This window comes from Anolis carolinensis, chromosome 4 (assembly GCF_035594765.1).
Source record: "Anolis carolinensis isolate JA03-04 chromosome 4, rAnoCar3.1.pri, whole genome shotgun sequence".
NCBI lineage: Eukaryota > Metazoa > Chordata > Lepidosauria > Squamata > Dactyloidae > Anolis > Anolis carolinensis.
The window spans coordinates 39173112-39193193 of record NC_085844.1 but is presented as its reverse complement, the minus strand read 5'-3'; the positions used below and the strand labels follow the sequence as shown (position 1 = coordinate 39193193).

Here is a 20082-nt window from a genome sequence, read left to right as displayed (position 1 = left end):
AAGTCTTCCAGAGTAATATTTGATTATTTTAAAAAATTCAGATAAGTCCCCCATCCCACATTTTGCCTGAAGCAATCTGATCTGAGCCTCAATCCACAAAGGCAACTGATCTGAGGGTCAGGTGTTCCATGCAATGTTCCTCCCTTGCATTGCAGACATAGCAAGGCCGTATGTGACTTTCACCGATTACAAAGCAAGTGAGTAAGAGAATTTGGATAAATCCCAAATAATTGCTTGGCCCCAGTGTTAAAAGCACGAAGACATGAGTAAGTCCTACGGGAGCCAATGGATCTTACTATTAAGTATATTTAGACTAGAAGTGCAGGCTTCTAATTTTGAATTTGGATGATATCACCAACAGACTTTTTATGACACTTCCCTTCATTATACTTTGCAACTCATTAGATATAAATACTAGATAATGGCTAAAGGGATTTAGTATTACATCTGTGTGCCTGAATTTAAGTTTCACTCTATTTTTTTGTTACATTATGTTTTATAGTTGGCCCTCCACATTTTGAAAGTTCAGCTTTTGTGGATTTGATTATTTGCAGGCCTGATTGATCATACATATGGTCTTCCTTGCAATCTCTAAGTACTCTGTGACTCTGTTCGCACCTTTCATTGGTTTGCACTGGCGGACCTAGGGATTCTTAGAGAAGTCTTCTCTCAGGCTTCTTCTTCTTCTTCTTCTTCTTCTTCTTCTTCTTCTTCTTCTTCTTCTTCTTCTTCTTCTTCTTCATTTGCACAGTCGTTTCTGACTCTTGGTGACCTCATGGATCAGTCCACGCCAGAGCTCCCTCTCGGCCGTCGCTGCCCCCAGTTCCCTCAAGGTCAAACCAGTCACTTCAAGGATACCATCCATCCATCTTGCCCTTGGTCGGCCTCTCTTCCTGATTCCTTCAATTTTCCCCAGCATCGTGATCTTTTCCAAGCTTTTCTGTCTTCTCATGATGTGGCCAAAGTACTTCAACTTTGCCTCTAATATCCTTCCCTCCAGTGAGCAGCCGGGCATTATTTCCTGGAGGATGGACCGGTTGGATCTTCTTGCAGTCCAAGGCACTCTCAAGATTTTCCTCCAGCACCAGAGTTCAAAAGCATCTGAGGCACCCTCCCTTTAACATTTCCCCATTTTCACAGGATCCCACATTTTCTTTTTTCCTTTCAAATGTTGATTAGATTGTCCGTTTAAATCCCGATAAATGATAGTTATACAAACAGGCTAACATTTAATTTACAGTAGGAATAATGTTTCATTTAGAAAAAGAGCCATTCTTCACTTTTAGAACTTCCCAGGAGGAAACATCAATTCAACATCTCTGGAAACATGGAGACCTCTTGTGGTTATTTTGGGGATATATCTTCACTACAAGTTGTCTTTTGCCTACTAGTTTTAACAATTTCATAGTATCATGAGACATTATAGAGAACAGCACATTATTTTTTCATTTTGTGCAAGATTGACCATAGGTTCATGAGAAATTCTTCTTGCTTATCTTGTAATAGGCTTGCCAATTAGTAATTGTATAGTTTGTTTCCAAAAGGTACCACATCCAGAAATAATGGAAAAAGAGTTTTAGTTGACAGCAAACTGTTGGTTAGGAATAGAATATTATGTAAAGATCAAAACTAGCAAAATGTATCAAATCACTTCAGTACAAAGATTGGAAAATTACATTTTATAGCAAAAGAGTGCATGTCTAGGTTGCTGTGAGTTTTCCAGGCTGTATGGCCATGTTCCAGAAGCATTCTCTCCTGACATTTTGCCCACATCTGTGGCAGGCATCCTTAGAGGCTGTGAGGTCTGTTGTAAACTAGGCAAGTGGGGTTTATATATCTGTGGAATGTCCAGGGTGAGATAAATAACTTTTTGTCTGTTTGTGGCAAGTATGAATGTTGCAACTGGCCAGCTTGATTACTATTTAATAGCCTTGCAGCTTCAAAGACTGGCTGCTTCCTGCTGGGGGGAATCCTTTGTTGGGAGGTGTTAACTGGCCCTGATTGTTTCCTGTCTTGAATTCCCCTGTTTTTGAGTGTTGTTCTTTATTTACTGTCCTGATTTTAGGTTTTTTTAAAAAAAAAAAAATACTGGTAGCCAGATTTTGTTCATTTTGTTCATAGAGTTGATAGTCTATGAGAAAGTAGGCAGTGTAGGCCTACCAGGCTTACCTTCTTCAGGGCCCAAGTAAGGGGCCTTAGAGCGTAACTAGTACAGGGCCTAATTTGTCCTAAATCCTATTACAGGTACACAGGATTGGGACAAGACTTTGATTTGGGATACTGGGGCTATGCACCCCAAAATTCTCAATGAAAGAGGGAAACTCCTTGTATCCACTGCTGCAGCCCAAAGAAGCAAAAATTAATGCAAACTAATATGAACACTGTTATTTTCATGTTGGGACACTCTTGAGTGTTCTTTATTTACTGTCCTGATTTTAGGGTTTTTTTTAAATACTGGTAGCCAGATTTCCAACAACAGACCTCACAACCTCTGAGGATGCCTCCTATAGATGTGGGTGAAATGTCAGGAGAGAATGCTTCTGGAACATGGCCACATAGTCTGGAAAATTCACAGCAACCCAGTGATTCTGGCCATGAAAGCCTTCAACAACACAGAATGCATGTCTTCAGGCATTTTTTCCCAGATTCCTGTTAAATTTGTTCAGATGGATTTGATGCCTTCTGGAAACAAGCTCCATAATTGTGTTGTATTTGTGCCATTCCTCAGTGGAATTTTGCTAATCTATAGCCCAAATCTAATATTTGGCCTTTATAGTTTTTAAATTTTGCCTCACTAAAATTCCCCCCTTAATGCTTATATTTGTTCAGATGCATATCTGTCAATACACCTTCTACGCATTTTAGTTACTTATTTCATTATCTTTAAAATTAACCTTCCTTTAAAGGTAGTCTTATTTTAATTTCAAATATGTTATGTTTTTTTTAAAAAAAGAAGTCTGAATATGGCTGAAAACAACAACAGAATACATCTTAAATATACACATAGAAAGTTTTCAATGCCAGGTTATTTCAGTTTCTCAGTTTCCTAATACTTTGAGCAGTACACATTTCTCTTGAAGCCCTTCAAATACTGCCCTGTGAAATATACATTTGTTGGAAATTACTGTATTGTATGCAAAGTGAGTGAGCAAAACCAAACTAGATTAATCACGATGTAAAGTATGCCATCACATTGCTTGCATGAAGAGCGAGGAATGATCATCTAACCTTGAAAGAGAAAAACCTATTTTAGGTCATACCTTCAAAAGGGCCTTTCTTTGTAGATACCCATTTTGGCCTAAATCCTAACACTGATCTCTAAGCAAGTGAAAACCATATGTAGTTATTTGGGGACTCTCTGACAAGCAGGTTCCTTTTGCTGAGAATCACATTTCTTGTCTGAAAACTCTCTTGTGTGTATATATTTCTTGTGGTTTTTCTCTATTACTGTTCTAAACCATGCTATACTTGGACGATTCTGACACTTCCTTTGTCTTACTAGAAAACAGACACGATGGGAGACTAAGGGCATTATCACAGCAGCAGCTTCATCTGCCATCAGTGAGCATGCTCTCTCCTTGGAGCAGACTCAGTAGCAGCAAGTGAGAAAAAAGGAAGTCACAGGGACAGAACGGTGAATTGAGCAGACAGAAAAAGGTGAAATGACAGAAGAAAAGGAGGAGCAAACGAAGGGCAAAATGCCTCCAGGTGAGGTAGATGCCAAGACAGATGCTAAACTCATCCTCTATCACTGGACGCAGTCCTTCAGCTCTCAAAAGGTGGGTGGCTCATCCAATTGTCTTCCAGAAATATCAGGTTTCAGTACCCGGACAGCTCCCTTTACCCATTTTGCCCATTTTGAAGGGCAGATGCTGTGCTTGAATGAGAATGTGCTTTATTTACATGCAGCAATCAATGTACATCTGGAGGGGAGAGGAGATGGGGAAGGAAAAATAATGAATGGGATTGAGGCACAGGCCAGAAGGTTTTCTAAACAGGCCTCACAGCCTTTCCAGTTTTCATTGCCTATTGTTTACTTTGAAATGGTCAGTCATTACTTGCCTGATTCTTATGTGGTATTATTTACAACAGGAGTGGGGAATATTTGATTGTTCATATGATTTCACTTATAATTCCCATCAACTTCTATCTAGTATGATTAGTGGTTATGGACTGTGGAAGCTGTAGTAAAAAAATATAGATCACTTGATATTTTGATTTTTTTTAATCGTGTCAAAAGCAACTTGAGAACATATTACAAGTCACTTCTGGTGTGAGAGAATGGACCGTATGCAGAGACGTTGCCCAGGGGATGCCTGGATGTGTTAGCTGGGAGGCTTCTCTCATGTCCCTGCAAGCTACAGCTGGCAAATGGGAGCTCACCCCATTTTGTGGATTCGAACCAGCAACCTTCAAGTCAGTAACCCAACCTTTAGGTCAGCAGTTCAGCCAACATAAGGGTTTAACCTATAGTGCCACTGTGGATTCTAAATATTCTGATTTAGAGACATTACAGAGCAGTCTTTAACACTTAGAACTTTTGTGGCATGTTAACTTACAATGCCTATGGCACTTTTAGGCTGATGCACCCACAGCACACCAGTTTTTCAGGGTTCAAACACTGGCCTTCGGAGACATAGTTCAACACTTCAAAGCACACATATTTCCACCCCTTCTGACCATTTCCACTGCTTGTGATTTAAAAAAAAACCCTTCATTTCAGTTCCATCTGCAAGTCCCAGTGCTCAACACCTTTCCTGCTCTTTAAGTCAGTCTGTAAGCAGTCCTGATCCTAGGAGGTGCTGAGAACTGGTTCCTCAGTTGGCTCTCATGCTTTTGGGATACCTGCTATTAGCATGTCTTGTCTTGGGCTTGCATTTGGAATCTCTCTTTTATCATTGCTGTTTACTTTTGTGTGGTGCAACCCAGAATAATCTTTGTCTGTGTTGTATGAGTATTGCCAGCTTTGGTGTATGAGCATTGCCGATTTTATATTTATTTCAGCAAAAGGAGGGAAGGGTGAAAGCAAAGGTTAAGGAATGTTGTCTTTGTCTTGTAAATGTGGGAGGACAGGAGCTGGGGTGAAAGGGGGTATTCTAGGGCTGGAGTGACAATATTGAGGGCTGGCAGGACACTGGTTCACGGAAGCATGGAAGCACAAGAGAGGCCCATGCTTTCTGCTGCAAGAGGGAGGCATTGGGATGTGGCTTTGCCCCTCTTCTGCCCTGTGCAGGCCATTGACTGGGCCTTCTCCTCTACCACCCCAGCCCATCCATCTCCCCCAAACTGATGGTTCTGCTTTGGTAAAATAGCATTATGTGTGGTAGAGTTCACTGTGTAGTGCATATTTCAATATAAATGTAAAAAAAGAAAAAAAGAAAACTACTCAATGAATTCAAAGAAAACCAGGAAACATTAGATTAGTTGGTCAGTATTACAAAAAGAAAGTATGATATTATGTCTTAACTATCTCTCTCATACCCTGTTTCCCCTAAAATAAGACATCCCCAGAAAATAAGACCTAGTAGAGGTTTTGCTGAATTACTAAATATAAGGCCTCCCCCAAAAGTAAGACCTAGCAAAGTTTTTGTTTGGAAGCATGCCCACCGAACAGAACACCAGAGCATGCAGGATCGGTAAATGTATGTACCATAAAGTGTTGTACATGGAAATATTGGTAGTAACAAGAAATTTTTGGTAGGATTCACAGTTTGTCTGGTTATGCTGGTTTGTGATTATAACTACTGTACAGTACATAATAAATGTTCAATTTTTTTGTTCAACAATAAATGTGAATTCTTCTTCATGGAAAAATAAGACATCCCCTGAAAATAAGACCTAGCACATCTTTGGGAGCAAAAATTAATATAAGACACTGTCTTATTTTCGGGGAAACACGGTACATACTTAGGACCAGCATAGAAAAACAGCTATATTTTCAATGGGAATATGTATCATTTATTTTAGGTTCGTTTGGTGATTGCTGAAAAGGGACTGAAATGTGAAGAGCATGATGTAAGCCTTCCACTGAGTGAACACAATGAGCCCTGGTTTATGCGATTAAATGCATCTGGAGAAGTTCCTGTGCTCATTCACAGAGACAACATTATTTGTGATGCCAACCAGATTATTGATTACTTGGAAGAGACATTTACAGATGGTAACCAGAATGTTTGTATGATTTTAATTAAGGCAAATATAGTGTGTGGATCACATCTTACTGCCGGGGGGGGGGGGGGGGGGATAAGGATGGTACAGGAAGATTTTTTTTTATTGTATCAGAAGTGATTTGAAAACATACTGCAAGTTGTTTCTGGTGTGAGAGAACTGGCCATCTACAGAGATGTTGCCCAGCGGACGCCTGTATGTGTTACCATCCTGCTGGGAGGCTTCTCTCATGTCCCTGAAAACTAGAGCTGACAGACAGGAGCTCACCTCATCTCGCAGATTGGCAATCTTCAGATCAGCAACCCAACCTTTAGGTCACTAGTCCATCTGACACAAGGGAGATAACTTTTGGTATTTTAAACTACTGAAGCCAATGTGGTCAACGTGATGAACCTTATTTTTAAGATGAATTGGATTTCTAGCTTAACTGTGCAGAGTTCAGTTAAGGACAAGACACATGCTTTCTACTTTTCTCACTTTAAAATTGAAATAATGTAAGGAAGAGATTAATAGCACTGCTGAAATTTAGCCGGATGATGATAGCAGCAAACTTCACTAAGGATGAGGGGATGGGTTTTGCTGAAACAGTTAAGGATCTAAGGACCCTTAACTAATTGCATGGAAGTCTGTTTTTATGATTAAATGGTTATCTAGATCCTGAATACTGTACATAAAAGGTAAAGTTAAAGGTTTTCCCCTGACATTAAGTCTAGTTGTGTCTGGCTCTGGGGTTGGTGCTCATCTCCATTTCTAAGCTGAAGAGCCAGCATTGCCCATAGACACCTCCTAGGTCATGCGGCCAGAATGACTGCATGGAGCGTTGTTACCTTCCCGCCAGGTACCTATTGATCTACTCACATTTGCATGTGTTCGAACTGCTAGGTTGGCAGAAGCTAGCCCCAGGAACTCACTCCGCCCCTGTATTTGAACCACCAAACTTTTGGTCAGCAAGTTCAACAGCTCAGTGATTTAATCCGCTGCACCACCGGAGGTTCCCCTGAATACATATTTAGTACTTATTTAGGAGGAAATACCGTGTACAGCATAAAGAATATGTACAGAAAAATGAGCTGCAAGAGAAACGTGGGGTGGGACTGGACAAATATTATTCCCTAACAGGTCATCACCTTCTTAGTCCCATTTCTTTCATAGGAAGCTACAATCAGAATACTTGTCCACCTAACCTAACATTATATGCCCTGGCAGGATGGTCCATCCCTATAGTTACCACTTTATAGTGAAGTTAGCAGTTGTTTTCTTTTGTGCTATAGATTTTGTAAATGATAAGAAATGTGAGCGCTCAGTAATTTGTCTTTTATGTTGTTTTCATTGTCCATTATACATTTTAAACTCAGAAAATACCCCAAGGCTAATGCCAGAAGAAGGAAGCATGTACTATCCAAGGGTTCAGCACTACAGGGAACTCTTGGATTCTTTACCCATGGATGCCTATACACACGGCTGCATTTTGCATCCTGAATTAGCAGTGGACTCTTTGATCCCAGCTTATGCCACAACTCGGATTCGAAGTACGTACCAAGAACGTGTTTTCTACAACGGCTTCTGTGCTGTTTCAAAGTGTACTGTTACAAATTGCTGAGATTTGGGTCTCTTAAGCCTTCAATGCCTTTAGGTATTCATATCATTTTTAGTCTGCAATTAGAATCAGAACGTGGAAAAGTAATTTATTTTGTTTACATCCTGGCACAGAGCATTTTTGGATTACAACTCTCAGGACCTCAAGGCTACTGATCATCTTGGCTGGGGAATTCTGGAAGGTGTATATCAAAAATGTAATGTTTCTCAGCTCTGGTTAGAATGAGCATGGTCTCTGATTTTGATAATACGAGAGACATGGTTTGTTCCAACATTACCTTAAACATATGGAGTGAGTGGAGATGTTTTTGGGAGCATGACTAAGTTAAACTATGGATACAGCAAAATACTGTATTCTTGATTGTATGTAGTACTATATAGAGGTGTGCGAAATTCCGGACGTCATTTCAGATTTTAGAAAATTTTGGCAATTCGATATATAGCCGTGTGGAACTCCTTCATTTTCTGTGGGTGGCATGGTGTTGGAGAGAGAACGTTTCCTTTTAGCTCATTGTTTTCTTTCTGCCAGTTTCTGACTGTTTCTTAAAACTTAAAGTGTTACTCCAGTTACTAGCTTTTTGAAAATTCTTTTTCTTTCGACATCTCTTCCTTATCCAACTTTTATTTTCAAAATTCCACTAGGGAGGTTTGGGTGTGTGTACCTCTCAACTCTGAGAAGTACCACCTAAACTACCTCTCAACTCTAACATGCCAGTGAGCCCTTGCTCCCACAACCAGCATGTCAAACCTGAAAACCTACTTACCTGCTTGCTGCTTCCTCTGACAGGACCAGCATTTCTCTTTACCATTCTGCTTATTGCTATAAGTCTCATTGATATGAAAGTGATTTAGGTTATCACATGTGATTAATTGGAAAAAAATCCTAAATATCAATGGATGATCGGATCTTTCTAGGAGCCCCCGTGGCCTAGGGGATAAAAGCCTCGTAACTTGAAGGTTGGGTTGCTGACCTGAAAGCTGCCAGGTTCAAATCCCACCCGGGGAGAGCGCGGATAAGCTCCCTCTATCAGCTCCAGCTCCATGCGGGGACATGAGAGAAGCCTCCCACAAGGATGGTAAAAACATCAAAACATCCGGGCGTCCCCTGGGCAACGTCCTTGCAGACGGCCAATTCTCTCACTCCAGAAGCAACTCCGGTTGCTCCTGACACGAAAAAACAAAAACAAAACAAACAAAACAAAACCGGATCTTTCTGAAACTTTGCAGGAATGATGCTCTACTCATGTTCTGTCACTGTGGAGAAATCCAAAGGGATAAAGAAAAAAAAAAGCTATTTGTACAAACTTTAAACGTTTATTAAATTTCTAAATGTGGCCTACAAGTGTGGCAAGTATCATTCTGACAGCCAGAAAAAAAACATTTTTTTTTGCTCCTCTGAGACTAAAGAGAGCGTGACTTGCCCAAGGTGCTTAAATCAGAAAAAAATCCTAAAAATCAGTGGATGACCAAAATGCTGTGAAAGTTTGCAGGAATTATGCCCTACTTCTGTTCCATCACTGTGGATAAATTCAAGGGGATATTTCTTTAGTTTTTTGTTTTTTTAAAAAAATATTTATTATTTATTTCCTGTATTTATCTATTGCTTTTCTCACTCCTGGGAGAACTCAAAGCAGTTTACAACATAATAATGGCAAAATTCAATGCCAAATATACATATAAAACCAAATCATATATCTAAACAATAAACATACAACTATGCATTAAAATCGATAAGACCATTAAAACATAAGATATAAACAACATTAAAAATTAAGACATAGAATTAAAACACGTAGTATAAATAAAATCACATGAAAAAGACATGTTATTTGTAAAAACTTTAAAAATTCTCTAAAGATCAGTGGATGACTGCTGAATTCTGAAACTTGGCAGGATTACAGTCGTAAATGTGATCTACAAGTGTGACATGTTTCATCCTGATAGCCATTAAAATAACGGAAAAACGAGCCTCATAAGTTTTCCCATTAGTGTCAATGGACCAAATCTTACCAAAACAATAACAAAACTCAGGATTTCGAATCATGAATCAAAATGGGCCCCCTGCCAAATTTCCTTTAATCTCCCCAAAATGAAATGGGCAGGGGGAGCATCCAAAATTCAAAACAAAACCAAAAAATGGATTTCTGCTGTTTCAAACACCTCTAGTACTACATATAGAGTTACCCTTTGATCCAATGTATTTTCAGAAGAAAAAAAATCTACCACACAATATTGTATTAGCCAGCAATTTTGATAAAATTTGTTAACTTTGGAGAACCTCTTATATGATTTCTAAATGAACTTATCATTCTTTTAACAGGCCAAATAGGTAATACCGAGTCTGAGTTGAAGAAACTTGCTGAAGAAAACCCTGATTTGCAAGATGCATATATAGCAAAACAAAAACGTCTCAAAGTAAGAACAGAATATTTCTGACTGCTAAAAACTTAGCATGCAAAGGTTGCCTGTATATGATATTTCTGCATGTCTTCAATTCTAAGGCATACTTTTCCCTATATAAACATCAGAGTAAAAGTAAAATTTAACTCCACTTTTGTATGCAAGCTGGTTGCTACTTCTGCTATATGACTTTTCTGTGCCTTTGTTGTTCTAATAGGGCATCATGCCTTATGCATTAGAACCACATGTGTGGTTCCTCAAAAGTGATATTCATTGCATACACTGGAGCCTGAAGATGATAGTGCACCCTAATATATTATCTGTGTATTTTTTAAAAGTCAAAATTGATGGATCATGATAACATAAAATACTTAAAGAAAATATTGGATGAACTGGAAAAAGTTCTGGATCAAGTTGAGACTGAGTTGCAGAGAAGAAATGAAGAAACACCAGGTAGGATTTTCTTCACAATCTATCCTTAATGTAGATGTAGCTGTCTTAATTTCATAAAGGCAATCAATGTATTTATATTTTCAAGACTGAATTACACTACCTACCCTGGTAGATTTTTGAGAAGCTGTAGCCAGGGCAACATACTCAATTATCTGCTTTGATAATCTGGATTATGTGGCAGTGTTGCATCAATCAAGATGCTGTTTGAAAGTGTTTTGGGGAAGACAGAAGGATCTGCTTCATATGGTCTGGTAGATAACTTTGTAGATAAAAATAGCACTTTGAATTGTGCCCAAAGGTGGGTTGGAAGCCAGTGGAGACATTAACATATATTAATGTATGTCAGCCTATTTACACATAATCTCATAGTTGTGCAATTGATTATGATATGCAGTAGGTACTACAATCTGGAATGTACACGTTGTCTAACAAGCAGTTTCCCGTCTACCAAGCCGCCTTGAGTCCCCCTTGAGGCAGAGAAAGGTGGGATATAAATATGGTAAATAAATAAATAAATATAATTCTTGGTTGTATGTATGTTTGAAGAATATTTGCCTTTTCTAGGAACTGCAATTAGCACAATCTCTAAGAGAGTGCTGTCACTAGTGTAGTGGTCAACATGATTCCAGTCATCATCCAGTATATAAAATTAATTAAAAACAAGGAGACATGGGTTTTTCAGTGTACAGACTTTAGGATAATTTGTTTGGGGCAGGCGAATTTTCAGCACTGAGAAGCATCACTTGGCTGATTGAATTAGAACAAGCAGGTATCCTCAAATTTTTGGGCCTCCAACTCCCAGAAGCCCTAGCCAGCTTGTTCAAAAGCCAGGAATGATGGGCCCAAACAACTGGAGGGCTGCAGTTTGAGGATGCTTGGACTAGAGCAATGTTCTTAGCTAGACTTTTAAACAAGCCTTTTCCTGAAGAAATTAAGGACTACTTGAATACAATATAGGAAATAGACATAGAATCGTCATCTCATGGCCTTTTACAACCTAGTAGATGCTATTACTTCCTAACTCTTTATGCCTTTTTTATGTACAGAAGATGGGCACCAACCTTGGCTCTGTGGCCAGTTTTTCAGCTTAGCTGATGTATCCCTTGCTGTTACATTGCATCGCCTGAAATTCATCGGACTGGCAAGAAGAAACTGGGGGAGTGGAAAACGACCTAATTTGGAAGCTTATTATGAGCGTGTCTTGAAGAAAAAAACTTTCTACCGGGTTTTAGGACATGTCAACAACATATTAATCTCTGCAGTTCTTCCAACTGCATTTCGGGTTGCCAAGAAGAGGGCGCCCAGAGTTTTGGGCACTACATTTCTAGTTGGCTTATTGGCAGGAATTGGGTATTTTGCTTTCATTACTCTTCGGAAGAGATTTCCTAACATGCTGTTCTCACTTAGAGTGAGGCCAAGCCCTCTGTAGATGAGTCTTTGCCCATCCTTCCAACAACATCACAAATAAGTTGATCTGAGGAACAATGTACATTGATGTATATTATTTATTATTTTCCTGTTTTTTGCTAAAATGTGGTTTCAGTGGAGAGATAATGATATAAGTTAAATACTGAAGGAAAATGAGATAGTTGCTTAGATTTTGAATGCTGGAAACAGAACAACACTATGGAATAGCACTTTCTCATCTCCACGTACCTCTGAAGTGATATAAAAAACTGTGGAGAGAGACCTGGCCTGATAGCTCCACTTCTGCAGAACTCCTTTCAGTGTTGGCTTTTGATTCCCACATCCCAGCAACACTCTCCCATGGAACTCAATGAGCTCCCTTCTGTTCCCAGTACCGAAGATCCAAGTCAACATAACTTATACCCCAGATTGCCAACTTTATAACCACATCCAATAAGAAAAAAAGAGGATATCTTATTTTTACAAAAGCATTCCCTAACATTTTATTACATATGGTCATTTGAAAATTTCACATTTTTAACGTTCAAAGCGGCCTGTCCTCTTCTAATATGCCATTAGGAATATATTGCATAATTGTGATTGCCATTCATATTTGTTTTATAAGGAGAAGGAGATTACAGTCTGTTAAATGTATGGTTTGTTACACTGTTGTTGGGTTTATGTTCTTAAAAGACTAATTACTGAAATTTAGCTTTCTAAAGCCACACATGTTTAAATCACACTTGGAAGCACATGGCAAGTATTGGTGGACAGTTTTCTGATATCAAAGGCACAAACAGCCATTTGGCAAAGCATGACATTTCTGCAGATTATCTATGAGGATTAGATAGATTAAAGAATTTTTGGGTATTAATTAATCCTTGCACAGAAATGTTATGTACCACAAATTCATTCAAAAGTACTGTGCATCACACACTTGATATTGTGATATAAATTATCATTTTTTTCTTTACTGCAACCATATTTTTGTGCCTGTGTATGAATGTATTCCATGATGTGCCTCAGAAAGTACCTTATCTGCAACTATATCTTTATGAAAAAATGTAAACAAAATAGTATCTGATGAGCTCTCATTCTGGCATTTTATGTTGTGGGGTGGTGCAGGCAATTAAAATTAGTCTACCAAACAGAAGTGTGGTTGTTGTACAGAGAGGTCAGAATGGAGCTACTGTATTAACTGCACCAGCGTGCTAGTTTAAAGAGACTAAACAAAATAAGGATTTTTGAAACAAATTTTTAAACTGCCAAACCAACTATCCATTGAAAAGATATGCCTGAATTAATTATAATTACTTAATAGAGTTAATTCTTTGAGGTCAACAGTGTGTGTAAGTGCCTTAAAGATGACTCCATACATTTCATAGGATTTTCTTAGTCAAAGAATATTCAGAAGGGTTTTTGCCAGTTCCGTTTTCTAAAATAGTGTTTCTCAAACTTTGCTCCTCCAGGTGTTTTGGATTTCAGCTCTCAGAAAATCAGCTGTTAGGAATTGTAAGAGCTGAAGTCCAAAACACCTGGAGGAACAGAGTTTGAGAAATACTGCTCTAAAATATCACCTACTGCACCTAGTATCCGTTGACGGTCTCCTATCAAAGTACTAACCAGAGCTGACCCCACTTAGCTTCCTAGCTAAGACAGGATCTGGTGCCTTATCAGATCAAGCCAAACATTTTAATGATTACCATTGCCTTGGCTGACAGAGATGACTATTTAGCTGGGATTATTGTTTCTGTCATTGCCCTATGGTCTAAATCTGATGCTGGCTTAGTCTTCAGTCTCATCTCCCAGCAACCCTAGAGGTGGAGAACTTTTCTGTTGGCTCATTGGATCTGTTGACTCATTGGAAAAATCAGTGGGTGGCCACAACTAACTATAAGCCAGATCCTGATCTCATGTGGGCAGAGTTTGCAGCACCGTGCCTTCTCTTCAATCATACAGACACACACTGTAAGAACAAGCAGTTTCAAGGCAGGGAAGTACTTCAAGACACTATCAATGAATACCAGGTGTGTAGCCTATATTTCAGATAAACCACCTCTGAGTATTCATTGTCTAAGAAAGCCCTATGAAAGTCATGGAACGGTCATAAGTAGGAAGGCCATCTGAAGGCACATATGACCTAATACAGATTCTGAGGCAGGCTTCTTCAATCTGTGTTTCTCCATGCGTTTGGGACTTCAGCTCCACAAATTCCTGACCATTGAACAAGCTGGTTAGAGCTTTTGGGAGTTGGAGGCCCAAAACACCTGGAGGGCTGCAGTTTGAAGAGGCCTGCACTAAGAGTTTGTCCATAATATTCAGAGAGTTGCACAGTTTAAGAACATTTTAAATTTTCTCCTTGAATTCTAGCAGATCTTTTAAAGTAGTGATTCTCAACCTGTGGGTCCCCAGGTGTTTTGGCCTACAACTCCCAGAAATTCCAGCCAGTTTAGCAGTTGTTAGGATTTCTGGGAGTTGAAGGTCAAAACATCTGGGGACTCACAGGTTGAGAAACATTGTTTTAAGACTTCTTTACTCCTTGTTGACTGCACCAAGGGTTGCATCATGTGTGAAATACCTACCGCAGACAAATAAATGTCAAAACAATGTTTATATATCCTATGACATCAGTTCAAATGCATGATGTACTGGGGGTGTGAATTAGCCTTAAGCATTTTGGCCATGATTGATTGTTTCTAGATATATACAATTACTTGTTAATTTTCTCATCTTCAACACTGTGGAAAAAAACTGGCAAATGCCATGATATGTTTTTGTTCTTACATAACTTGAAAACACCAGCATGTGTTCATCAGTACAACAATAGCAAAGGAAACTGAGTTTTGTATAAAATCATTGTACTTTGCATAAACGTACAGATAGTGTAATGGATATCAGGCAATGTCTTGCACACACACAAAAAACCCTTGCTAAATCTTGTGGAACAAAATTCTGAAATATGAAAAATCAGAAATGTGTAAAAATTGGTTATTTTACTGATTGTGGAGAAAACTGAGATTTTCTCTAAATGCAAGTATTAAATAAATGAACTCATGATTCAAATTTTGTTATCACACAAAGCCAGAGTGAGTTGCTAATATTCAATAGATAAAGCAAAAATGCACGTCAGAGGTGGCGATACGCCAAGGGTTTATTTGGAATAAAACAAACCCAGATGGTTGAAGGAAGATTATGATGTTATGCAGAGAAATGCAAATCACCCTTTTTAAAGCAAATTTGATTAGGAAAGAATTCATTCCAGACCACATATGTTGCAATGTCAGACTATACAATAAAAGACAAGAGTAGATTTTCTCATCAGTAATCTTTCCTGTACAATGATGAATAAAGTTAAACTAATGGTCAATCTGAGCAAGAGGATGGCTAAAGCATGACATGATTTATTAATTTCATCATTACCCTGCCCTTCAGTATAGGAGCTCAGAAGCTAAATCACACTTAGTAGAAATTAGCTTGAAGTCAGTCCACACTGTTCAACCTTAGCATTAGATTAGCAGAGAGATGGCAAAATCCAGTGCCATCCATGACTTTCATGCATGAACAGTTGTTAAATTTACGTTTTCTACATTCAAGGTTGCCAGCTTAGCTACCATGAAGATACATTTCAAATTGTTTGAATCCAGTTCTACTTCTATATTAACTGTAAGCGGTTTCACAGAGGCAATAAAATGCAGTTTGAAGTTGGTCAGGATGTCTACAAATCCTACACCTCCAATGCACATTGCAGCACACATCCAACCAGGAACAGCGTATTTAAAAAGCCATAAAATTTACCATAGCTAAGGAATGTATAGCCAATTAAGAACCTGGACTTAAGACAGCCAAATGTGGAGTGCTTGTTAGGACAAGGCTAGGTTTGAAGCAACTAGGAGGAAAAAACAGAAAGATAGCTTGCCGGAAGGTAAACAAACACATCCCTCTAAGATGAAACTACAGCATTTCTATGGGAAGGCTTAGTTTTGGCTCCAATGTTGTTGTGTCCTGCCTTGCTCTAGCACTGATCCCTATTGGACATGCTGCTGCCTATCATCCCATCCCACTGGAGGAGGTAAGATAAAATGTAATTCTGGTTTTGAATTGAACTGCAATCAGTGGATCTTTGTGGCCACCTTCTCACCCTCCAACTGGTTCCTAGGATGCCTTGTAGACACTTTGTGGCAAACTGGCTTACTTTGATTCACATCCTGACTCAAGTTACATGTCTGTGTAGAACTGCCTTGTATAGGGAATGGACAATCATGGTTCCGGACCCAAAAGGGTTAAATTGGAGGGTTTAACCAGTATCAAAGAAAGTGGTTTTGCTGTGCAGATGATTCCATAGAAAATCCTGGAACTAGTTTGAGGCCTGAATGGTGATCACGTGAACCATAGAGCACTGATGTACCTTAAGGGCTTTTTGTAAACTTTTGTGGGTGTTTGTTATCTGGCTAATGCAGGTTAAAGATCGCTTTGAACTGCCAGAAATAGTTGTTGTAGATGGGACTGAAATAAGAAAGTTTTACCTTTGGCTCATCTATACTGACCATTTAATGTATTTCGAAACTAGCTTCAAATGGCAAGACAATAAACTCTTGCTAAAGCAAGCAAAATAAAGCCCTTAATGTGCATCAGTCCTCTTTGGTTTTAATCACCACCCGGGCCTTAAACTGGCTCCACATAGTGAAACCATTTTCTTCAATACTGGTTTGAAACTGCATTAAATAATCGGTGCAGATGGAACCTTTGTTGGAAGTTGAAACTTCAAAGAATCAAGTCCTGGTCCTTTTGCTCCCTGTTGTTTTAGCTCCCATGTGCGAAGGATATAGTGAATGATTTCAGATTGGTGAAAGGCTACTCTAACATGTATGAGAAGCATAATGGGAGCCTGATGCTCCATAGACAAGTTAGCTACCACCCTAAACAGTTCTAGCACTATGATTACACTTTAATTGTTTTGGGGTGCGTCCAGACAGCACCAAAAATGCATGCCCTCTCACACTTTTCCCTGGGGCATCCAAACAAAGGTAAAAACGGCTTCATTTTGTACAAAGCAGGAAAACCCTGCTTTGTCCCAAAGTAATTTGACAGCTGGAAAGATCCGGGTCTTTCAGAAGACCTGGGTATTTCCAGCTGCGGGTGCTGTGTGGATGTGGACTGGAGATCGTGCTGTGTGACTTCCGGTGCCAATCCACATGGCTGTCTTGGGTTTCTTGGGCTCCTGAAGACAGCCCCCACCCCTCCCCAAACCCTTTAAAATGGAAATACCTTACCTGACTGTCATTACTCTGCTGCCAGCACATAGCAATAATGCACCAGGAGAAGGGGGAGGAGGAAAATAGTTTCTGCCCCTCCCTTCTCCTGGCCCATCATTTATATACACCAGGAGAGCTCTGGAGAAGGGGGAATGGCAGCCGGGTAAGTTATTTTCTTTTAAAAAGGCTTTTTTTTGGGGGGGGGGGGTTTCTTTTGTGTCCTGGTGCCCTGCCGGAAGGTCTGGTATGGCATTTGGACACCCCACTCCCAGGAAAGCATGGCTGTTGGGGCGAGGTGTGTGGACTTTAACCCGGGTGCAATCGCATTTAAGAAACCCGATTGTAACCGGGTTAAAGCCATGTGTAGAATCACCCTTGGTTTCATCCTGTGTAATCGTGGAAAAGGAGTATTTAGAAGTCTAAGCTAAAGACTTTATGATCCCCATGATAGGATGCTGTCATGTCAGTTAAAGTGGAATCAAAATGCATTACAGTAATTGTTTGTCTTGGAAGAGCCCAAGTATTCTATGTGTAATCTATGATGAACCTGCTTGCCAAGGGAAAACAATAGTCAGCACTGAAATTTCACCTGTTCAAATCATTAATTACTGTTGAACAGTTCTAGTGATTTGAGAAGACATTAGGTTCATTCTGCTCCTTTTCTCTAATAAGAAACATTTCCCCTTTATTTAGGAAACAATGCTATCCTCCAGTTCAGTTTCTGGAGGTGGTAAAACCAGATGAATATAATTTAACTTCATGACCCAGTTCTTTTGGCAATACTGATGGATTGGATATGCTCTGTTTACAGAAACAAATTTGAACTAAACAACAATGTTTATATACTGGCATCTTTCTTGCCCTTCAGTACTAAGCAGCCTTAGTTGAAAGGAAGGTTACTTGTTTTTAATGGAGTTTAATTCCTGGTAAAAATGCTTAGGATTGGGCTCTTACTTTTGCTAATAAACAACAACTAATCAAAAATTGATGAAAACTTATATAATATCCATGGACATATCAGAAATTCTACTATTGGATAGCCACAGTGTTGCATCATTTTGATGAAAGATTTTTAAATATAATATTAAAATATAATTTTCTTTAGCCATTATAAAATTTGATTATATAATTTGCTCAAGTTTAGGAAAAACAAACAATTCCCATCCAGTATTTTCTAAAACTGTATAATAGACATTTGTCTTATATTCAAGTATTTGCCTTTACCAATGGTCTAAAGCAGGGGTCCCCAAACTTTTAAAGCAGAGGGCCGGTCCACAATTCTTCAGACTATTGAGGGGCCGAATTATCATTTGGAAAAAAAATACAAACGAATCCTATGCATACTGCACATGTCTTATTTGTAGTGCAACAACAACAACAACAACAACGAAAGAACAATACAATATTTAAAAATGAAAACAATTTTAACCAACATAAACCTATTAGGATTTCAATGGAAAGTGTGGGCCTGCTACTGGCCAATGAGATAGTCAAGATTGTTGTTGTTGTTGTGTGCCTTCAAGTCATGTCAGACTTTGGCCGAGCCTAAGTCTAAAATTAATTAATTATTTACTACATTTATATCCCACCCTTCTCACCCTGAAGGGGACTCAGAGCAGTTGTATGTACATATTATATTATATTATTAGCATAACACAATATTAGCATTATATATTACTATATTGAACTATACCACTATACTATTATATAATATGTAATATATAACATATAATTAATATTATTATATGGTATTACTATTAGTATTATATTGTATAACATAAGATTATTATCAATATTATATGTATATACAATATATTATATTATTAAAACTTATATAAAAATATTATATTATAAAACTGAGGGCAGGGGCCAGGTAAATGATCTTGGAGGGCCGCATCCGGCCCCCGGGCCTTAGTTTGGGGACCCCTGGTCTAAAGTTTCTAAACAATGATGAAGACTACTTATTTGGATATTATGCATCATTTCTCTTCTACTTTCTTGTATGCAGAAAAGTGAGATTGTAGGGACAAGACAGCCAAATGACCACCAGATGGCAATATTTTTCCAAGACTACATTTAGACAAATGATTTATTTAACAGTATTTTTGAAACTTTTAAAAGAGAAACCATTTGCTTGCTGATGTTATATTTCCCTACTCAAGTTTTGAAAATGCGTGTTGAAACATATCCATGAAATATCCAAAGAAATACATCTTCATCCATACCGATGACAATGTTATATTCCAGATATGTTAACATAAGATATTAGGCCAAGAGGGATTTACAGTTATAAATCCAAATGCTAGAAGATATTTCATTTTGTTAATGTGACCCTGACACATTATTTTAAAAAATCCCCCTTATTTTTTAAATGTGTTTTTAATCTTCCCACAATCTCCTATGATACATGAAAGGAACTTCACAATTGTTTGCAATTTTATGTTTGCTAAACGGGGAGTATCTTGGATCTAAAACAGCCCCTGTGTATGTGTATGTGTAAAATATGGTGAAATTGTCATTATAGTCTGTATGGGTGTGAGGTTCAATACAGACAATTCTTTAGAAAAAAATAAAATTTTCAGCTTTGTGGACATGGTAGAATGCATCACAGATGTGACCTACCAAGGTCACAGTTGCCAAACCCTGATCTAGGACAATGCAAGTTTCAGACTATGGCTCACAGTGCAAGTGTTTATATTCTTACTTATAACTCCTTCTGAATCCAAAGGTTTTACTTGTAAGAGTGCTTAGGATTACACTAAGACTAGACTAAGATTAGACTAAAACTGGATTAATATGAACTAAG

General features: G+C 38.5%; 1 protein-coding gene across 2 annotated transcripts; it reads left to right on the top strand.

Annotated features, from left to right (window-relative positions):
• Positions 1-2943: 2943 nt before the first annotated feature.
• Positions 2944-15087, top strand: gdap1 (ganglioside induced differentiation associated protein 1). Of its 2 annotated transcripts, XM_003219618.4 has the most exons (6): positions 2944-3779; positions 5968-6160; positions 7524-7697; positions 10085-10179; positions 10503-10617; positions 11664-15087. In XM_003219618.4, the coding sequence occupies exons 1-6, from the start codon at positions 3663-3665 to the stop codon at positions 12044-12046; spliced, it is 1077 nt and encodes a 358-aa protein (XP_003219666.2). In that variant the 5' UTR covers positions 2944-3662; the 3' UTR covers positions 12047-15087. The 2 variants fall into 2 exon arrangements, with proteins under 2 accessions (XP_003219666.2, XP_062836325.1); XM_062980255.1 differs by lacking the exon at positions 5968-6160 and having other exon boundaries at positions 3647-3779.
• Positions 15088-20082: the final 4995 nt, after the last annotated feature.

What these genes read in the sequence shown, in the direction of transcription:
- gdap1 (XM_003219618.4), top strand. Translation starts at nt 3,663, where the DNA reads ATGACAGAAGAAAAGGAGGAGCAAACGAAGGGCAAAATGCCTCCAGGT. An exon ending in GGAAGAGACATTTACAGATG is followed by an intron (nt 6,161 to 7,523) that starts GTAACCAGAATG and finishes TTTTAAACTCAG; the next exon opens with AAAATACCCCAAGGCTAATG. An exon ending in TGCCACAACTCGGATTCGAA is followed by an intron (nt 7,698 to 10,084) that starts GTACGTACCAAG and finishes TTCTTTTAACAG; the next exon opens with GCCAAATAGGTAATACCGAG.